The 18,499-nt window shown below is 42.2% G+C and overlaps 1 protein-coding gene across 1 annotated transcript in view; it reads left to right on the top strand.

Moving 5' to 3' along the window:
- gars1.L (glycyl-tRNA synthetase 1 L homeolog) overlaps nt 1-17,943 on the top strand; it is a 28,167-nt gene extending 10,224 nt beyond the window's left edge. The window contains 14 exon segments of the mRNA NM_001093178.1: nt 212-353; nt 987-1,075; nt 2,281-2,357; nt 3,749-3,894; nt 4,021-4,170; nt 4,630-4,792; nt 5,002-5,166; nt 5,809-5,916; nt 7,182-7,327; nt 10,952-11,037; nt 13,988-14,097; nt 15,287-15,380; nt 16,378-16,568; nt 17,630-17,943. Of these exon segments, the coding sequence (NP_001086647.1) occupies nt 212-353; nt 987-1,075; nt 2,281-2,357; nt 3,749-3,894; nt 4,021-4,170; nt 4,630-4,792; nt 5,002-5,166; nt 5,809-5,916; nt 7,182-7,327; nt 10,952-11,037; nt 13,988-14,097; nt 15,287-15,380; nt 16,378-16,568; nt 17,630-17,755 (1,793 nt within the window). The 3' untranslated portion in view covers nt 17,756-17,943.
- Nucleotides 17,944-18,499: the final 556 nt, after the last annotated feature.

Raw genomic sequence — 18,499 nt, 5'->3', positions numbered from 1 at the left:
TGATGCCCCTGCCTAGAGGAGCCGGCCCTCCACATCATGTGCCAAATAAAAACTTCCTTGCCGTGGAGTTCTGGCTTCTCTATGTAGTACAGATCCAATCTCTATGTAGTACAGATCCAGGGACCCCCTGCTTTGTTACTACCCTCCCTTCTCATTGGCATTGTCTGATATCTCTCCATTGCCGTGCCTTTAACATGTTTTCCCACTCCAGGTGTGAGTGGACTGTACGATTTCGGGCCTGTGGGTTGCGCTCTAAAAAACAACATTATTCAGATCTGGAGGCAGCACTTTATCCAGGAAGAGCAGATCCTGGAAATCGACTGCACAATGCTGACTCCGGAGCCCGTCCTTAAGTAAGTCCCTCCAGACACTATTTAGTATTCATTGATAATTGTTCCCTGGCCCAAATGGTAAACCTGTAAGATCCTATGCAGTTTGTGTGTCCATTGGTTATTATTGTTCTGGGATCTAAAGAAATTTTAGGCTGGTGAATGTGAGTTTAGTTATTGGCTTATTAATGTGTAGCCTAAATCCCGTCCTTATTACCTGCAAGGAGATAAAACAATATGAGGCCTATGGGGGATGATCGGCATTGTTTTAACTACATGTAGCAGCTTCATATGAGGAGGGGAAAAGCAAATAATTCTGCATACACCTTTAAACACTTCCATGAGACCGACACTAAATGTTTGAGAATAAATGATGCAATCCAAGTGTCACCTGTGTATTACTCACTGCCATCTCAGAGATGGGTCCTGAGCCACTGAATACAGAAATAAGCAAATCTGCCTATGCTGCACGATAAACAGACTCTAAATGTTTAGTGAGAATAAATGACGCAATACAAGTGTCATCTGTGACCTCAGTATTACTCGCTGCCATCCCAGAGACGGGGCCTGAGCCGCTGAATACAGAAACAGCAAGTCTGCCTATGCTGCACGATAAACAGGCACCTTGTTTCATTAACCCTTCCCATCCTGATTTAGAACCTCTGGCCATGTGGACAAGTTCGCTGATTACATGGTGAAGGATGTCAAGAACGGAGAGTGTTTTCGGGCCGACCATCTACTAAAAGGTGAGCCTTGATATGTTTTTTAGTATAAGCTGCAGATCCTCCAGGGTAGCACGACATATTTCTGGCCTGTAGTCCCAGACTCATTAATAGCTTACAATTATCAATTCAGTTTCTTGGTTAGAGACTGTTCCTTTAAGGCAATGGGCCTGGCCAAATAATTGCTATGTTTAAAAGGAGACTGAACACTCTAAGAGGGGTTGTTCATCTTTGAGTTAACTTTTAATACAATGTATATAGAGTGATATTCTGAGACAATTTGCGATTGGTTTTCATTATTTATTATTTGTGGTTTTTGAGTTATTTCACTTTTTATTCAGCAGCTCTCGTGTCCGCAATCTGGTTGCTAGGTTTCAAATTACCATAGCAACCATGCATTGATTTGAATTAGAAACTGGAATATGAATAGAAAGACGAGTAAAAAGAATAAAAGTAGCAATAACCATACATTTATTGTCGTACAGAGCATTTGTTTTTAGAACTGAAAAGAATCCGGCGAAGAAGGCAAATAATTCAGTAACTATAAAAAATAATAATAATAATAATGATCAATTGATAAATTGCTAACCATTGGTCATTCTATAACATACTAAAAGTTAACTTAAAGATGAACCACCCCTTTAATCGCTTCCCACTGATTTCAGAGGCAGTTTCATAGACTCGCGGGTTGAGCTACTTTTGTTTAGAAATGGGCAGTCGTTGTTTCCAAGTGGCAGTTGCTTGGCTTGTGAGTTCATGCAGCTGCGGCTGAAATCAACATATTTAATCATGCCATTGCCCTTCGGGTTATTGTGCAGGGGGCATATTGTCACTTCAGGTCTCTTCCCATTGGCTGGGGTGTCGTGGAGAACCCTGTGCTGGTGACTCTTGCCCAAATACACAAGGGCACTTTGTTTCGGACCTTTATAAAAATGGGATATTGACTAAGGATACGGCACCTACAGGCAACGACTGGTACAACTGGGGTGTTTACATTCCGTTCCTGATTGAAATGAGGGGGACAAGACCCACTAGTTGTTGGTTGGGCCAATTGAGGAATACGGCAAGAGAAATGTGCAACCAGCTGTTACCCAGGTATTTGTGAAACTGACCCAAACACTGTTCTCTTTAGAAAAAAAATCAGGTGGGAATCTTTGAGAAAGCACAGAAAATAGTCCAGATTCCATGAATTCTTGTCACTGTGCCCACTGACTGTGTTTGTATTGCAGCCCACCTGCAGAAACTCATGTCCGACAAGAAGTGCCCAGCAGAGAAGAAGCAGGAAATGGAAAGTGTTTTAACACAGGTGAGTGTGATGCAATTATGCAGAGCAACTCGTCCCTAGAGCCAAATTATTGGATTACAACGTAGGAAATTGGCCCAGACATGATCAGCTAGTTGATGTGGTCCTCAATCACTAAATAGAAAATCAAACCTGCCCAATTGATAGCTGGCTGATTTTTAGCCTGATATCGATCGTGGAGACCTGTCGGATCGCCTCATACACGGGCAGAAAAGCTGAATTGGTCTAAAGGACCAAGATCGCCAGCTTTAATCTGCATGTGTATGGCCACCCTTAGACTAGCCACCCTTAATGGGCACCTATCACAGCCAAAATCAAACACATATTAACAATCTGACCAGTACAACATAAACACACAAACTACATATATAGTTTTTTGAAAAAAAAACTGCAGGTTTTAAAAAAAATCCCTTACTTTGTCAAATGGGTTCTTTCACTGAGGGAGGCCATACTGAGACTATAACCGAGACTATAATATGCAAATTTCAGGAGCATGCTCAGATTGTAACACTGCTTTGAGTATTCTACCCAGAATGCCTTGTTTTAGTAAACTCCTCCACTAGAAGTATCAGGAGATTTCCCTATCTTGTCCCCTGCTGGTGATGTTATTATGCAAATGAAGGGCACACAGTAACTTCCAGCAGGTGGCAGCACTACTGTACAGCAGCTAACACACAGGTTTGGCTGATTTGAAAATAGCTTAGAAGGGTTGATAAGCAACAAGGAATTTCAACTGAGCATGTGCGAGATTTCAGAGCTGCAGTTGGCTGGGAAGATATAGGTAGGAGGAGCCAGTGAAATCCAAGATGGCTGCCTCAGCTAGAACTGCAGTGGAGATAGGGGAGATCTTGCAGAAGGAATAGTGAGCTGATGATTTACGGATTTCTTGAACTTTCACATAGTGTATTTACATAGGAAATGATTTTAGTTATGATTGGTGCCCTTTAAGGTGGCCATACACTATGAGATTCACTACTGATTGTTTGGCAAGGTTGCCAAATGAGTGCATCTTAACCCGATATGCCCACTAATGGCTGGGTGATATCTAATGAATCCGAGCGTTCACCCACGATACTACAAATGGGTTCCGACGGGTCGCTGGACTGCATCAAGTAGTCTATGCGGTCCTGGATCGTAGAAAAAAAATCAAACTTGACCGATTGATATCTGCCCGATTTGTGCCCTGATATCGATAGGAAGGAGCCGTTGGGAACCCTCACACATGGGCAGATAAGCTGCTGAATCGGTCTAAAGGACCAATATCGGCAGCTTTAATCTGCCCTTGAATGGCCTCCCTTGGACTCGCCACCCTTAGGCTCGCCACCCTTAGACTAGTCATGTGATTCTTTATTATGGCTGATTTAACATTAACCCCCTGCTTCCCTACCACACAGATGGACAATTACAGCCAACAAGATCTGGCCGACCTCTTTGTCAAGTACAACGTGAAATCTCCTATTACTTTAAATGACCTGACGCCTCCCGTCTCTTTCAATTTGATGTTCCAGACTTCTATCGGGCCTGGAGGGAATATGCCTGGGTATGTCCCTACTGCTTGAGCTTAGTGCAAGTGCATATACAGTATGGATCTTATTATATGGCATAGGAACAGGTCCATTTGTGGATTTTCTTGGCTGACTGTTGCCTTTTGCTTCCATTGCTGCAGATATTTGAGACCAGAGACTGCACAAGGAATCTTCCTCAACTTCAAACGCCTTCTGGAATTTAACCAGGGAAAGTTGCCCTTTGCTGCTGCACAGATTGGGAATTCCTTTAGGAATGAAATCTCTCCACGTTCCGGGCTCATCAGAGTAAGGTGAGAGAGAACGACATTTCCTACATAATTCTGCCAGCTAAATAGTGAGCATGAAAGCATTTCTGTTTTTATTCAGCACCTTATTCAGGTGAAGCACCGTATACAGATTCTGTCAAGTCAAGGGAGGCCCATGCAGAGTTAATGGGAGAGAGCTGCACCCATGGCCTCATTTTCCAGCCTTCACAATCCCTGACTATCTCTGTGCCAATTTTAGCTATTTCTTAACCCCCCTTGGCTCAGGAAAAGCCAGTATTGACCCCATATGCTGTCAGCTGAAGGGATAAATTAGTTATAATTTGACAACAAGTCAGTTCACTGTATATAGCATCACACACAAGTATTTCTTTGCTTTCGTAGTCCTTTTTTGGTAGGCACACGTGACTTATGGTTATCAACCAAATGAAACAGCCACCCAACTGTCAGCTCTTGACAGGCCTTTGTCCCGTTACTGTTTTTCAGAGAATTCACCATGGCAGAAATAGAGCACTTTGTGGATCCCAATGAAAAGAACCACCCCAAGTTTGGCAACTTGGCCGATATAAACATGACACTTTATTCTTCCAAAGCTCAACTTAGTGGGGAGTCGGCGCAGAAGATGCGGCTGGGGGATGCGGTTGAACAGGTAAGAGGAGCAGGGAATGATGGGGCCCAATTTGGAGACTATGTTTACGCAAAATAATTAATTGTGTTAGAATGATTGTCTTCTGTATAAAGAAGAATGGGTTATATCTTCAGACTAATGGGGTAATGCAATAAAAATCACCGGGTCTAGTAACCCATAGCAACCAATGTGGCTTGTTGCAGACCAATAATCTTTCATCGCCCTTTCAGGGAGTGATCAATAACTCAGTTCTTGGGTATTTCATCGGGAGGATCTACCTGTACCTTACTAAAGTGGGGATCTCCCCAGATAAACTGCGCTTCAGGCAGCACATGGAGAATGAAATGGCTCATTACGCCTGCGACTGCTGGGATGCCGAGGCCAAAACCTCCTATGTAAGTTGCATTTGCTTCCCTATATCTTTTATGTGTAAGTCAAGTTTATATTCCATCCCCAGATCCTTAAAGGAGAAGGAAAGCTACAGAAGCAATTTATTGGCAGTAGATTAGCCACAATAGTGCAAGCTATAACGCTATATTTATTCCGCAGAATGCTTTACCCTACCTGAGTAAACGGCTGTATAAGTTCTCTCTGTTTGTTTAGGATAGCAGCTGCCATATTAGCTTGTGACATCACTTCATGCCTAAACCTCTCCCTGCTCACTCATAGCTCTGGGCTCAGATTACAGCAGGGAGGGGGGAAAAGGGAGGAGAGGGGAACAAACTGAGCATGCTCAAGCCCAAGTCCTGGAGGTTTGAGCTGAAAACAGGAAGTCTGATACAGAAGCCCATGAGTACACAATAGAAGGAAGATGTTTCTTTTGACAGAGGACTCCGAGCAGCATTACTTTGAGGGGTTACTGGTGTATTATTTATATATAGACCTTTCTGATAAAGCTTACTTAGTAAAATTAGCCTTTCCTTCTCCTTTAATGCCCTGCATGCTTACAATTCAACCCGTTTATGAGATAACTGCATGAGAAATTCATCTCGTCTCTATGGAAATGACTGATCTCTGACTCTCTTATTCTTTTGCAGGGCTGGATAGAAATCGTGGGCTGTGCTGACCGGTCCTGTTACGATCTTTCTTGCCATGCCAGAGCTACCAAAGTCCCCCTTGTTGCTGAAAAACCCCTCAAAGAACCAATATCCTTTTCCAGCGACTTTCAGTCAGATTAGGAATTTCGTGCAATAATTGTTTGCTGCCCTGTAAGTACAGCTGCATGGACAGAGGGATGTCAGGGGATGCTGGGAGCTTTGTTTATGCAACAGCTGGAGGGATGCAGGTGTCCTGCCTTTGATATAAGATATTGGATCCGTTATTCAGAAACCCATTATCCAGAAAGCTCCGAATTATGGAATGGCCGTCTCCCATAGACTCCATTTTATCCAAATAATCCACATACTTGATCCCAACTAAGATATTATTAATCCTTATTTGAAGCAAAATCGGCCTATTGGGTTTATTTAATATTTACATGATTTATTAGTAGCCTAAGGGGGTTATTTACTAAATTTTGAATTTATCTCAGTTTATTTAAAAAACCACGACCAAACTCCCATGCCTGATTTGACCTTATTAATTAGTTAAAAAAAACTGAATTAATCGGATCGGGAAAAAACCTTTTTTTCCTGAATCGTTTGATTTTTTTATAAGGGCAGAGGCACACGTGGAGATTCAGGGAGATTAGTCGCCCGGTGACAAATCGTCTCTTCTTCGGGCGACTAATCTCCCTGAATCTCCACGTTTGTCTCTGCCCTTAAACCCCAAATTGTGGGGATTATTTGGTTAAACCCTCTCCCATTGACTTTTACAGGACCTCAACGGGTCTGAGATGGATTCGGGCTTTTTGCAGGATCGGGGTATAATAAATCTCAAAAAACAATTATCCCCCACAAACAGTTCGAGTTAAAACAGTAGTTTTTACTTGATCCCAACTAAGATTTAATTAATCCTTATTGTAAGCAAAACCAGCCTATTGGGTTTATTTAATATTTACATGATTTTCTAGTAGATTTAGGGTATGAAGATCCAAAATCTGGATAACCCCGGGTCCCGAGTATTCTGGATAACAGGTCTCATACCTGTATATGTATATGCCTAGCCTCACCATGCCATTGATTCTTACAGCTGATATATCAAGATCACCCATAGACATGCTCTTTAGTGTAGTTCATGTACATGGAAAGATCTGCTGGTCACCAAGTAAATAAATGTTTCCTCCAAAATGGTGAAGGACACTCCTATTGTTTCATTTTTATTGATCAGTTGTAGTTCAGGGGAACTAGTGAGTAATATTTACTTGCCCTTGAGTTACAAGGCTTGCATCGTGCAGTGGCCGCCATGTTTATACAAACCCATGCTTGCCTACAATGCAAACTTTCACTTGGATTCCTTGACAGCAGTGCACAAAACAGTCAATGTAACAGAGTTTGTGGCCAGCAAAGGGGCTATAGGCAAAGAGTACAAGAAAGATGCCAAGCTGGTGCTCGAGTACCTCAACATCTGTGACGAGTGCTTCATCTTAGAAATGGATCAACTTCTGCAAGAAAAGGGGTAAGTGCCTTATATATTGCTTTAAGAAGCAAGTAAAAACCGTGCTACTTGTCATTGCAAATCACTTTGGTCCTGCAACAGCATCAACTGAAAACCCTTTAGGCATGTTAATATTACTTTATTGTTACTGAGGGGTTGTTCTGTGACCATATAAAGGCACAATGCTACAGGCTGAGTTATACAGGGAACTCTGAGTATCACTCCTGTATTATAAGGGATAATGTACCCCCTACTGTAAATGATAAGGATATTAGAAGTCACTGAGGGGTTCTGTGACCATATAAAGACACAAGGCTGCAGGCTGAGTTATACAGGGAACTCTGAGTATCACTCATGTATTATAAGGGATAATGTACCCCCTACTGTAAATGATAAGGATATTAGAAGTCACTGAGGGGTTATGTGACCATATAAAGGCACAAGGCTGCAGGCTGAGTTATACAGGGAACTCTGAGTATCACTCATGTATTATAAGGGATATTGTACCCCCTACTGTAAATGATAAGGATATTAGAAGTCACTGAGGGGTTGTTCTGTGACCATATAAAGGCACAAGGCTGCAGGCTGAGTTATACAGGGAACTCTGAGTATCACTCATGTATTATAAGGGATAATGTACCCCCTACTGTAAATGATAAGGATATTAGAAGACACTGAGAGGAATATCTGTTTCTTAAAGTTTACCGTATATACTCAAGTATAAGCCGAGTTTTTTAGCCCCCAAAATATGCTGAAAAACTCTACCTCGGCTTATACTCGGGTCAAGCGCAAAAACGGCACAAAGAATAGTCGCCGGCGTCTAAGAATAGTCTCCAAGAATATTCGCCGGTGTCCAAGAATGGTCGCTGGCGTCCAAAAACGAGACGCCGGCACCTCCAATAGAAGCAGAAACCCTCACTTTTTTGATTGAAACTTACCAGAAGCTGCTGCATTTCTCACCCTAGGCTTATACTCGAGTCAATAAGCTTTCCCAGTTTTTGGAGGTAAAATTAGGTACCTCGTTTTATACTCGAGTAAATACGGTAAATGTTTTTTTTTTTTGTTTTTTTTTTTAAACATTTCTTCTAAGTAAATCCAGTGCCATGAAGTACAAGGTTCAGTGTTATTACAGAGGGGTTACATTTTCCCCTCCCAAAATGAAGTATTACTTTTGATATATGATGATATGGGGGTTGGCGTGTGAGATCTGGATAAGACATGGATTTACTCACCTACTGGCCCCAGTGTAGGGAGATAACTGGATTGGTGCCATTAGCCATATAAATCTGTTTCACATGGGCAGAGGATTGGATGCTTATTGTGCTGACACTATACAGATACACAGCTGGATAGTAAGTTAGGTTGAAAAAAGACACAAGTCCATCAAGTTCAACCTTTTAGCTTTATTTAACCTGCCTAACTGCCAGTTGACTGTATATGAGAGTGTGTTACAGAGGGAGACACACATGCAGAACAGTGCAGGGAGAATGGTGCATGCAGAGCAGTCAGAATTCGGAATGGATCATCCTGTTTGCATCTTTAAATAAGCTCAGAAAGTTGCTTAATACCCCTTAAGGGCAAAGACACACTTAGATCCGGGGAGGTTAGTCGTCCGGCGATAAATCTCTTCTTCGAGGGAACTAATCTCCCCGAACTGCCTCCCGCTGGCTAGAATGTAAATCGCCAGCGGGATGGTAATCAGTGAGCTTTGTTTTCCGTCGCCCCGAAGAAGAGGAGATTTGTCGCTGGGCAACTAAACTAAACTAATAATTCTACTGGTATGCGCTTTTAGTTGGAAGTAGACAGTGATGGGGGGAGGGGGGAGTTTTCATTTTAATTATTTAACCTTTTTTTTGTGGCCATACAGTTTGGAATTTTTTTTTTGGAATACTCTGTAGTATCTCACCCTCTATAGGAACATAATGGTGGCTAATTAGGCTTGTACGTTCTTTATTCTCCATATAGAATGTCAGTGAAGTTGGGCAGCTGAGGGCACATACACACACTGCTGTATAATGGGTCTGGCACACTGGGGTTACACAGACTTTCTCCTTTACACTCCAGTTCCTTTATTTAACCTCATACAAAAGGGGAAGTAAATTGTAAAATAGAATAAGGCTAGAAATACTGTATTTTGTATACTAAACATAAACATGAACTTACTGCACCACAAGCCTAATCAAACAAATGATTTATGCTTTCAAAGTTGGCCACAGGGGGTCACCATCTTGTAACTTTGTTATACATCTTTGCAAGACTAAGACTGTGCACATGCTCAGTGTGGTCTGGGCTGCTTAGGGATCGTCATAAATTATCAAAACAGCACAAGTCAAATAATATCTGCCAGAAGCCGATACAGCAAGACTGATTAATAATCAGAATATACAGACTGCACTGGGTCCTGTGTTGTCATGTAATCTAATGTGGATTTTATAGTTTTTATATTGTTTAATACAAACTTTCTCCAACTCTGCAGAACCAGTGGCTGCAGCAAAATAATCCTCCAAATAGAATCCCAGTTGGAAACCATAAAGGGGATGTAAAGGCAAAAATAAAATCCAATACAAATCTCTACACAGTCGCCGACTGCTCTACAGGGAAACAAACAAAGCTGCTTGAGTTCTGCATGGCTGGGAAGTAAGGGGTGGGCTCCCCCTGCTGTTCATAAGTATGATTGTTTCCCTGCAGAGCAGTTAGGGACCGTCTGACAATTCCTATCCACAGCAGTAAATGAAGGGAGAATTTCACTGCATACAGTCAGGTTTCTTATAAAAACGGTACACATTTTTTAACTAAAGCATATTGGAGATAGGTTTCTTTTTCATTAAAGAAAGTAAAAATGGGATTTTATTTTTTTGCATTTACATGCACTGTAAGGGCAGCTTTATAGTCACAGTTTCTGGGCTGATCCGCATGTCATAGTGATGGCTGGAATAAGAGCTTTCTAACAAGAGCTGGGGTATCTGCCATCTGATCCGTCGAGACTCCGTGACCAACAGCAAATGGTCCGCAACTTCCATTAAGTGTTATCTCTGCTCGGTCACGTTCCTCTGCCAACAAATTTACTGTTTCACTCTCCTAGTCACACATTTTGCTTTGCTGCTGCTGCAAACATTGTGCCTTCTCTAAATAATAATAATATAATATAAATAATATAATAAAACAGTAACTTGTACTTGATCCCAACTAAGAGGTAATTAATCCTTATTGGAGGCAAAATCAGCCTATTGGCTTTATTAAATGTTTACATGATTTTCTAGTAGATTTAAGGTATGAAGATCCAAATTACAGAAATATCCATTATCGGGAAAAACCCCAGGTCCTGAGCATTCTGGATAACAGGTCCCATACCTGTAGAAATAAATGTATGGAGATGCAAATTACAGAGAGATCCATTATCCAGGAAACCCCAAGTTCCAAGCTTTCCCATTAGCTGTACTTGCTTTGCTTTCAGTAGCCTCCCTGATCTCTCCTCCTGTGTTCAATGTGTGGGTGGTGCACCCAGTTCATCACTTTAAATAAATGCACCAATATTGATTGGCTTTAGGGTGGTAAGCCAATCAGGAATAAGATGGGGCCTATTAGGGGAATAGTATAATAACCATCTGTCTCTAAAGTCTCATTGTTCTATTTATCTCTTTGCAGGAAATTTACCATTGAAACAGAAGGGAAGACATTTGTGTTGACTAAGGACATGGTCTCTGTAAAGAAATCCCAGAAAACCATTCATGGTAATTGCTTTGTTTTTTAATCCAATATTTCTGTTGCTCAGACTAACAAGGATTTCAAATAATCCTTTACCAGGGAGGGCTCGTTGGAGGGTGTGAGGCTCTGATTATTTATTATCCTGCCAGTAGCTCTGCTGCCGCTGTTAGGGCTGGGACACACTGGGCAATTTGGGGAGATTTAGTCGCCTGGCGACTAATCGCTGCGACTTTCCCCGACCAATCTTCCCCGAAAGTCTCCCCTCGCTCTGCGCCTGGCTAAAATGAAAAATCGCCTGCGCTAATCACACGCGGCAATTCGTTTTCTGAAGTTTCCCGAAGTTTCCTCCATTCCGGGAGAAAAGTTGCGGCGATTAGTCGCCAGGCGACTAAATCTTCCCAAATCGCCCAGTGTGTCCCAGCCCTTAAAATACAATTCCCAGCATCCTGTGACAACCACCTGATTCTGTTAATAAATATTCAGTTGCTTGGGAGAGAATGTTTTAGACTAAAGGTGGCCATACACGGGCTGATAAAAGCTGCTGACAGACCGAGTCAGCAGATTATTGGCCCGTGTATGGGGGTCCCCGACGGGCTTCCCCGAAAGTCGGTCATAGGTGTCGATCGGACAGGACTAAATATCCCGTTGGATCGGTGCTGCTGCATCTGTTCGTTGATGTGGTCCCGTGATCCGACCACCTCTTAAGTCATCGTTAGGATCCGATTGTTGGGCCCTAGGGCCCACCATGGGGTCAGCCCGATATTGCCCACCTCAAGGTGGGCATATTGGGGAGAGATCCCCTCATTTGGCGACATTGCCAAAAGAGCGGGTCTCTCCGTGTATGGCCACCTTAAGGGTACATTTGATGGATTTCTTGCCCTTAGTCAGGCCATGGTTAACTATTAAATGAACAGCAGGTGGCGCTGTCGTTGCAAATTCATTATAGCAGCATTCTAAAAACTGCCAATATCTGGAGAACCAGAGAAGAATTCAGAATGTAATGTAACAATGCACATGTCTTAAAGTGATACTGACACTAAAAAATTAATTTTAGCATATGAATGTACATTAAATGTTACCTATAGGTCATGTTGATCATTGTTTGCTGAGAGGTTTGTTTTTGTATATAATTGTTAGTTGAAGTCCCTAAGCCTGACTCTCTGACACTCTGACTTTGCCAACCTGACTGTCCCATCTCAGCCTGTTAGTTACAGTTTCTAATGCTAACGGACTCCTGCTGCACAAATATGGCAGCCCCCTCATACAGGAACATGGGGGATCAGAAAGGTAATGTAAAAGCATCATGCAAATACTTTATGGCAAAGTTAGAAGTAGCTTGCAAAGCCAATATTATAATAGATGTAAAAAAAAGTTTAATTTCAGGTGTCAGTATCTCTTTAAGAAGAGCACTCGGAGCAGTTTTCCATTGATTTATTTTAAGGGTTTGTTTCTTTTCACTGATATTGTTTAGTACAGGTATGGGACCTGTTGTACAGAATGCTCGGGGTTTTCCAGATAATGGATCTTTCCGTAATTTGGATCTTCATACCTTAAGTCTACTAGAAAATAGGGATGCACTGAATCCAGGATTTGATTTGGGATTTGGCCAGGATTCGGCCTTCTTTATCTGAATTCGGATTCTGACAAATCCTTCTGCCCGGCTGAACCAAATCCAAATCCTATGCATATGCAAATTAGGAGCGGGAAGGGAAATCACATGAATTTTTTTCACAAAACAAGGAAGTAAAAAAATTTTTCCCTTTCCCACCCGTTCAGTACTCGGCCGAATCTTTCGCAAAGTATTCGGGGGTTCGGCCGAATCAAAAATAGAGAATCCAGTGCATCCCTACTAGAAAATCACGTAAACATTAAATACATCTAATAAACTTGGTTTTGCTTCCAATAAGGATTAATTACCTATATCTCATTTGGTCTCAAGTACAAGCTACTGTTTTATTATTTTTAAAAATTTGGATTATTGTTTATAATGGAGTCTATGGGAGACGGCCTTTCCCTAATTCGGAGCTTTCTGGGTGACGGATTTCTGGATAAAGGATCACATACCTGGTCTGTTAAAGGGGTGACTCCCCTTTAATTTAACTTTTAGTATGTTCTAGAATGGCTAATTCTATGCAACTTTTCAATTGGTCTTCATTCATAGGTTTTGAATTATTTATTTGCTGCCCTCTTTTGACTCTTTCCAGCTTTACAATGGGGGTCACTGACCCCCATCTAAAAAAGGCTACACATTTATTGTTATTGCTTCTTTTTATTATTCCTCTTTCTATTCAGACCCTCTCCAGTTCATATTATAGTTTTTCATTCAAATTAGCATGGTTGCTAGTGGAATTTAGGCCCTAGAAACCAGACTGCTGAAACTGCAAACTGGAGAGCTGCTGAATAAAAAGCTAAATAACTCAAAAAACGCAAATAATGAAAAATGTCTCTACATAACAGTTAATTTAAAGGTGAACAACCCCTCCTGTTCCCAATAATGTAATTCTCACTGGAGCGTTGCATTCTGTATTATGCTCAGAGCTGCTTCCCCCCATGGCCTTGTTGGTAGGTCCCATTATGGTTGAATAGGAGGTGCCATTGTGTAGATGTGAGGGATGGAATGAATACAAGACAAGGACATACTGTAGGAGATAGTGAAGAAGTGCTACTTTGCCTCCCACGCTTGGGAACCTGACAATGTTCTATTCTGCGACTTCACCGGCACAACACAAAAGCGCAGACCTTGACTGGATAATATGGCGCCCGAGACCGACGTTTCAATAGGCTTTTCACTCGTTGCCGTGGGAACGGGCGGCATTGGAACCGGGGCCTGTATTTTATAAAGGTGACCCCCTTCAGCAGCGATCAAGAGTGGGTACACGTGTCTCTTTTGTTTGAGTCGTTACCAGGGAAAATAATTCACATTATCTCACGTGGCTAATATCTCGCCTCTTTGTGCAACTTGGGTTTTTTTTACAGTTGAGGAAATCGTGCCCAATGTCATAGAGCCGTCGTTTGGCCTGGGGAGGATCATGTACACCGTTTTCGAGCACACGTTTCAAGTCCGACAGGGAGATGAGCAGAGAACGGTAAGAATCCATTTTTTCCCCCCATAACGGTGACATGGTCTCACCCCAACAGGAGCAATATGTATCATTTAACATGCATGTGCCAAAAGTGTGTAAAAGGGACAGTAGCACCAAAAAAATGAAAGCATTTTAAAGTAATTAAAATATAATGTTCTGTTGCCCTGCACTTGTAACACTGGTGTGTTTGCTTCAGAAACACTACTATAGTTTATATAAACAAGCTGCTGTGTAGCCATGGGGGCAGCCATTCAAGCACAGGATACACGGTAGATAACCAATAAGTACTACTATAGTTTATATAAACAAGCTGCTGTGTAGCCATGGGGACAGCCATTCAAGCACAGGATACACAGTAGATAACAGATAAGTACTACTATAGTTTATATAAACACGCTGCTGTGTAGCCATGGGGGCAGCCATTCAAGCACAGGATACACAGTAGATAACAGATAAGTACTACTATAGTTTATATAAACAAGCTGCTGTGTAGCCATGGGGGCAGCCATTCAAGCACAGGATACACAGTAGATAACAGATAAGTACTACTATAGTTTATATAAACAAGCTGCCGTGTAGCCATGGGGACAGCCATTCAAGCACAGGATACACAGTAGATAACAGATAAGTACTACTATAGTTTATATAAACAAGCTGCTGTGTAGCCATGGGGACAGCCATTCAAGCACAGGATACACAGTAGATAACAGATAAATACTACTATAGTTTATATAAACAAGCTGCTGTGTAGCCATGGGGACAGCCATTCAAGCACAGGATACACAGTAGATAACAGATGTAGAGTCCCATTGTATTCTATTACAGAGATTTTCTGTTATCTGCCAAGTATCCTGTGGCTTTTCAACTTTTTTTAGCTTGAATGGCTGCCCCCATGGCTACACAGCAGCTTGTTTATATAAACTATATAGTAGTCTTTCTAAAGCAAACCCATATATTTTACCATTGCATAGTAACAGTACATTATATTTTAGTTACTTTAAAAATGTTTTTATGTTTTACTTTTCCTTTAACTTATTCCTCGCCTGAATAAGAAGCTGCCATATTGCTTGTTACCTTTAGCTGCTGTACACTTTGCTGACCAGTAGGTGGCTCCATTGCTGCAAGCCCAGCTCATGCTTTTGTATTGCTGATTGGCCCCGCCTGTAGTTATTAACCAGTTGTATTCCTGCAGTACTTCACCTTCCCGGCCATCGTTGCCCCGTACAAGTGTTCCGTGCTGCCGCTGAGCCAGAATCTGGAGTTTATGCCGTTCGTTAAAGAGCTGTGTAAGTAAATACTTCCCGACGGCGCCATTTATATGTTAAAAGCTGCAATTTCCCTGAAATTCTATGTCGCTCTTCTAGTCTAAATTCTATGCACTAAATGTGCTGCTGCTGTTTGCCCAATGCCTGTAGTCAGCTGTTCTCCTACAGAGTTATCGAATGAGCTGCCTGAGACTGTGCTTCTCTGTAGCAGAACTACATTTCCCAGCATGCAGTGCACATGTCCAAGGAGAAGGAAAGGCTAAAATGAAGTAAGCTTTATCAGAAAGGTCTATATAAATACACCAGTAAACCCTCAAAGTAATGTTCTGAGTCCTCTGTCAAAAGAAACAGCACATTTCTTTCCTTCTATTGTGTACTCATGGGCTTCTGTATCAGACTTCCTGTTTTCAACTTAAACCTCCAGGGCTAGGGCTTGAGCATGCTCAGTTTGCTCCTCTCCCCTCCCTCTTCCCTCCCTGCTGTAATCTGAGCCCAGAGCTATGAGCGAGTAGGGAGAGACTCAGGCAGGAAGTGATGTCACACCAAGCTAATATGGCAGCTGCTATCCTAAACAAACAGAGAGAGCTTTTGAGCTGTTTACTCAGGTATGGTAAAGCATTCTGCAGAATAAATATTGTGTTATAGCTTGTTATTATATATATATTGTGGCTAATCTATTGGCAATAAACTGCGTTGGAAACTTTCCTTGTCCTTTGACTGGGTGAAATGCTCTGACCTGCCCCACAGTCTGCACCCCAATAGTTATGGGACTGACTTTCACTCCAGATACAAGAAGATTACGTCTCCACTTGTAATTTTGCTTTGTTCTTGGCCTTCAAGTGTGTAGTCAGTTCAGCCAGTGCAGCACATACAGGTGGGCCCCAGGTTTCCAGTTTTTTCATACAGGAATAACCCCCCATAAATACTTGCCCTTTATACTCTGCATTTGTCCCGTGTTATATTGTTGCTGCTCAGACCAATGTGTCTGAAATCTGAATGTCCTTTTCTGGCTCTGCAGCCGACGCCTTGACCAAGAATGGCGTGTCCCACAAAGTGGACGATTCCTCCGGCTCCATTGGTCGGCGCTATGCTCGCACAGACGAGATTGGAGTGGCCTTCGGGATCACCATTGACTTCGATACCGTGAACCGGACACCTCACACAGCTACGCTCCGAGACCGGGACTCCATGAGGCAGATCCGAGCTGCGGTAATAAACTTATTTATTAATTCTTAGACTGTATTTATTCTACTGTACCGATATCATCTACTCTGATAAGGATATTAGAAGTCACTGAGGGGTTGTTCTGTGACCATATAAAGACACAAGGCTGCAGGCTGAGTTATACAGGGAACTCTGAGTATCACTCATGTATTATAAGGGATAATGTACCCCCTACTGTAAATGATAAGGATATTAGACGTCACTGAGGGGTTGTTCTGTGACCATATAAAGGCACAAGGCTGAGTTATACAGGGAACTCTGAGTATCACTCGTGTATTATAAGGGATAATGTACCCCCTACTGTAAATGATAAGGATATTAGAAATCACTGAGGGGTTCTGTGACCATATAAAGGCACAAGGCTGCAGGCTGAGTTATACAGGGAACTCAGAGTATCACTCATGTATTATAAGGGATAATGTACCCCCTACTGTAAATGATAAGGATATTAGAAGTCACTGAGGGGTTGTTCTGTGACCATATAAAGGCACAAGGCTGCAGGCTGAGTTATACAGGGAACTCTGAGTATCACTCATGTATTATAAGGGATAATGTACCCCCTACTGTAAATGATAAGGATATTAGAAGTCACTGAGGGGTTGTTCTGTGACCATATAAAGACACAAGGCTGCAGGCTGAGTTATACAGGGAACTCTGAGTATCACTCATGTATTATAAGGGATAATGTACCCCCTACTGTAAATGATAAGGATATTAGAAGTCACTGAGGGGTTGTTCTGTGACCATATAAAGGCACAAGGCTGCAGGCTGAGTTATACAGGGAACTCTGAGTATCACTCATGTATTATAAGGGATAATGTACCCCCTACTGTAAATGATAAGGATATTAGAAGTCACTGAGGGGTTGTTCTGTGACCATATAAAGGCACAAGGCTGCAGGCTGAGTTATACAGGGAACTCTGAGTATCACTCATGTATTATAAGGGATAATGTACCCCCTACTGTAAATGATAAGGATATTAGAAGTCATTGAGGGGTTGTTCTGTGACCATATAAAGGCATAACTATCAATATCGTTTATTTAGGTTTCAGAGCTCCCCGGGATTGTCAGAGACTTGGCCAGTGGTTGCCTCACATGGGCAGAAGTGGAGAGCAAATACCCAGTGTTTGAGGGACAGGAGACGAGCAAAAAGGACACCTCGGAGGAGTAAATCATTTCTTTTGCTTTAAGGAACACGATCACCACTTTTTATCATTGATGTTAATATTCAACAACACCCCCTTTTATCCGCATAAGAATTAAGGGGAAATAACTGCATTATTCGATGCTCACAGGGACTCTCCTTAATTGTCGCCACAACCCGATTCCATTATGATATTAAAAATGTCTGCAATATCCGATCACGTTTCTCCCCTGTTCATTTGTGCGCGTGTAACGGTCTGATGGCGGCACAGGAACGTCTGTTAGAACTGAAAGAAACATTTCCTTAAACGAGTCGTCAAATTGGAGCCGACGTAGAGATTAGCGTGAGTTTTCTCTGTTTAGTGGAGGAACAGGAGACTTTCTGTGTCTGGCAATTGAACTGACCAGCAGGTGGCGCTGCTGCAGGAAATCTATAATATTCTCATTATATGAGCAGTGTATGGACTGAATCTGGAACACTAGAAATACAAGCGTCTCCCAATGCTATAGAGGGGCAGAGGCTCATTTATTTATGTCAGTAATTGCGGCAGCCCAGGGCTTAGAAATCCGTGTAACACAATGAGAGCCTAATGCCCTAATAAGTCAGCCACAATTACAGCCGCTGAGCCACTCTCTTCCCATTATGGCTGAGTTAATGCAGCGCATATTGTGCAGCCAGAAGCAAACGGTGGGTAAGGTCAGTGGAATGTGAACATGTAATGCTGAGATACTGAACACTCCTGCCTGCTGGAAAGCACTGGATGAACTACAG

The sequence above is a fragment of the Xenopus laevis genome, chromosome 6L, assembly GCF_017654675.1.
Source record: "Xenopus laevis strain J_2021 chromosome 6L, Xenopus_laevis_v10.1, whole genome shotgun sequence".
Taxonomy (NCBI): domain Eukaryota; kingdom Metazoa; phylum Chordata; class Amphibia; order Anura; family Pipidae; genus Xenopus; species Xenopus laevis.
Note: the sequence above shows the minus strand (reverse complement) of the source record. Positions and strands in the feature narration are given on the sequence as shown.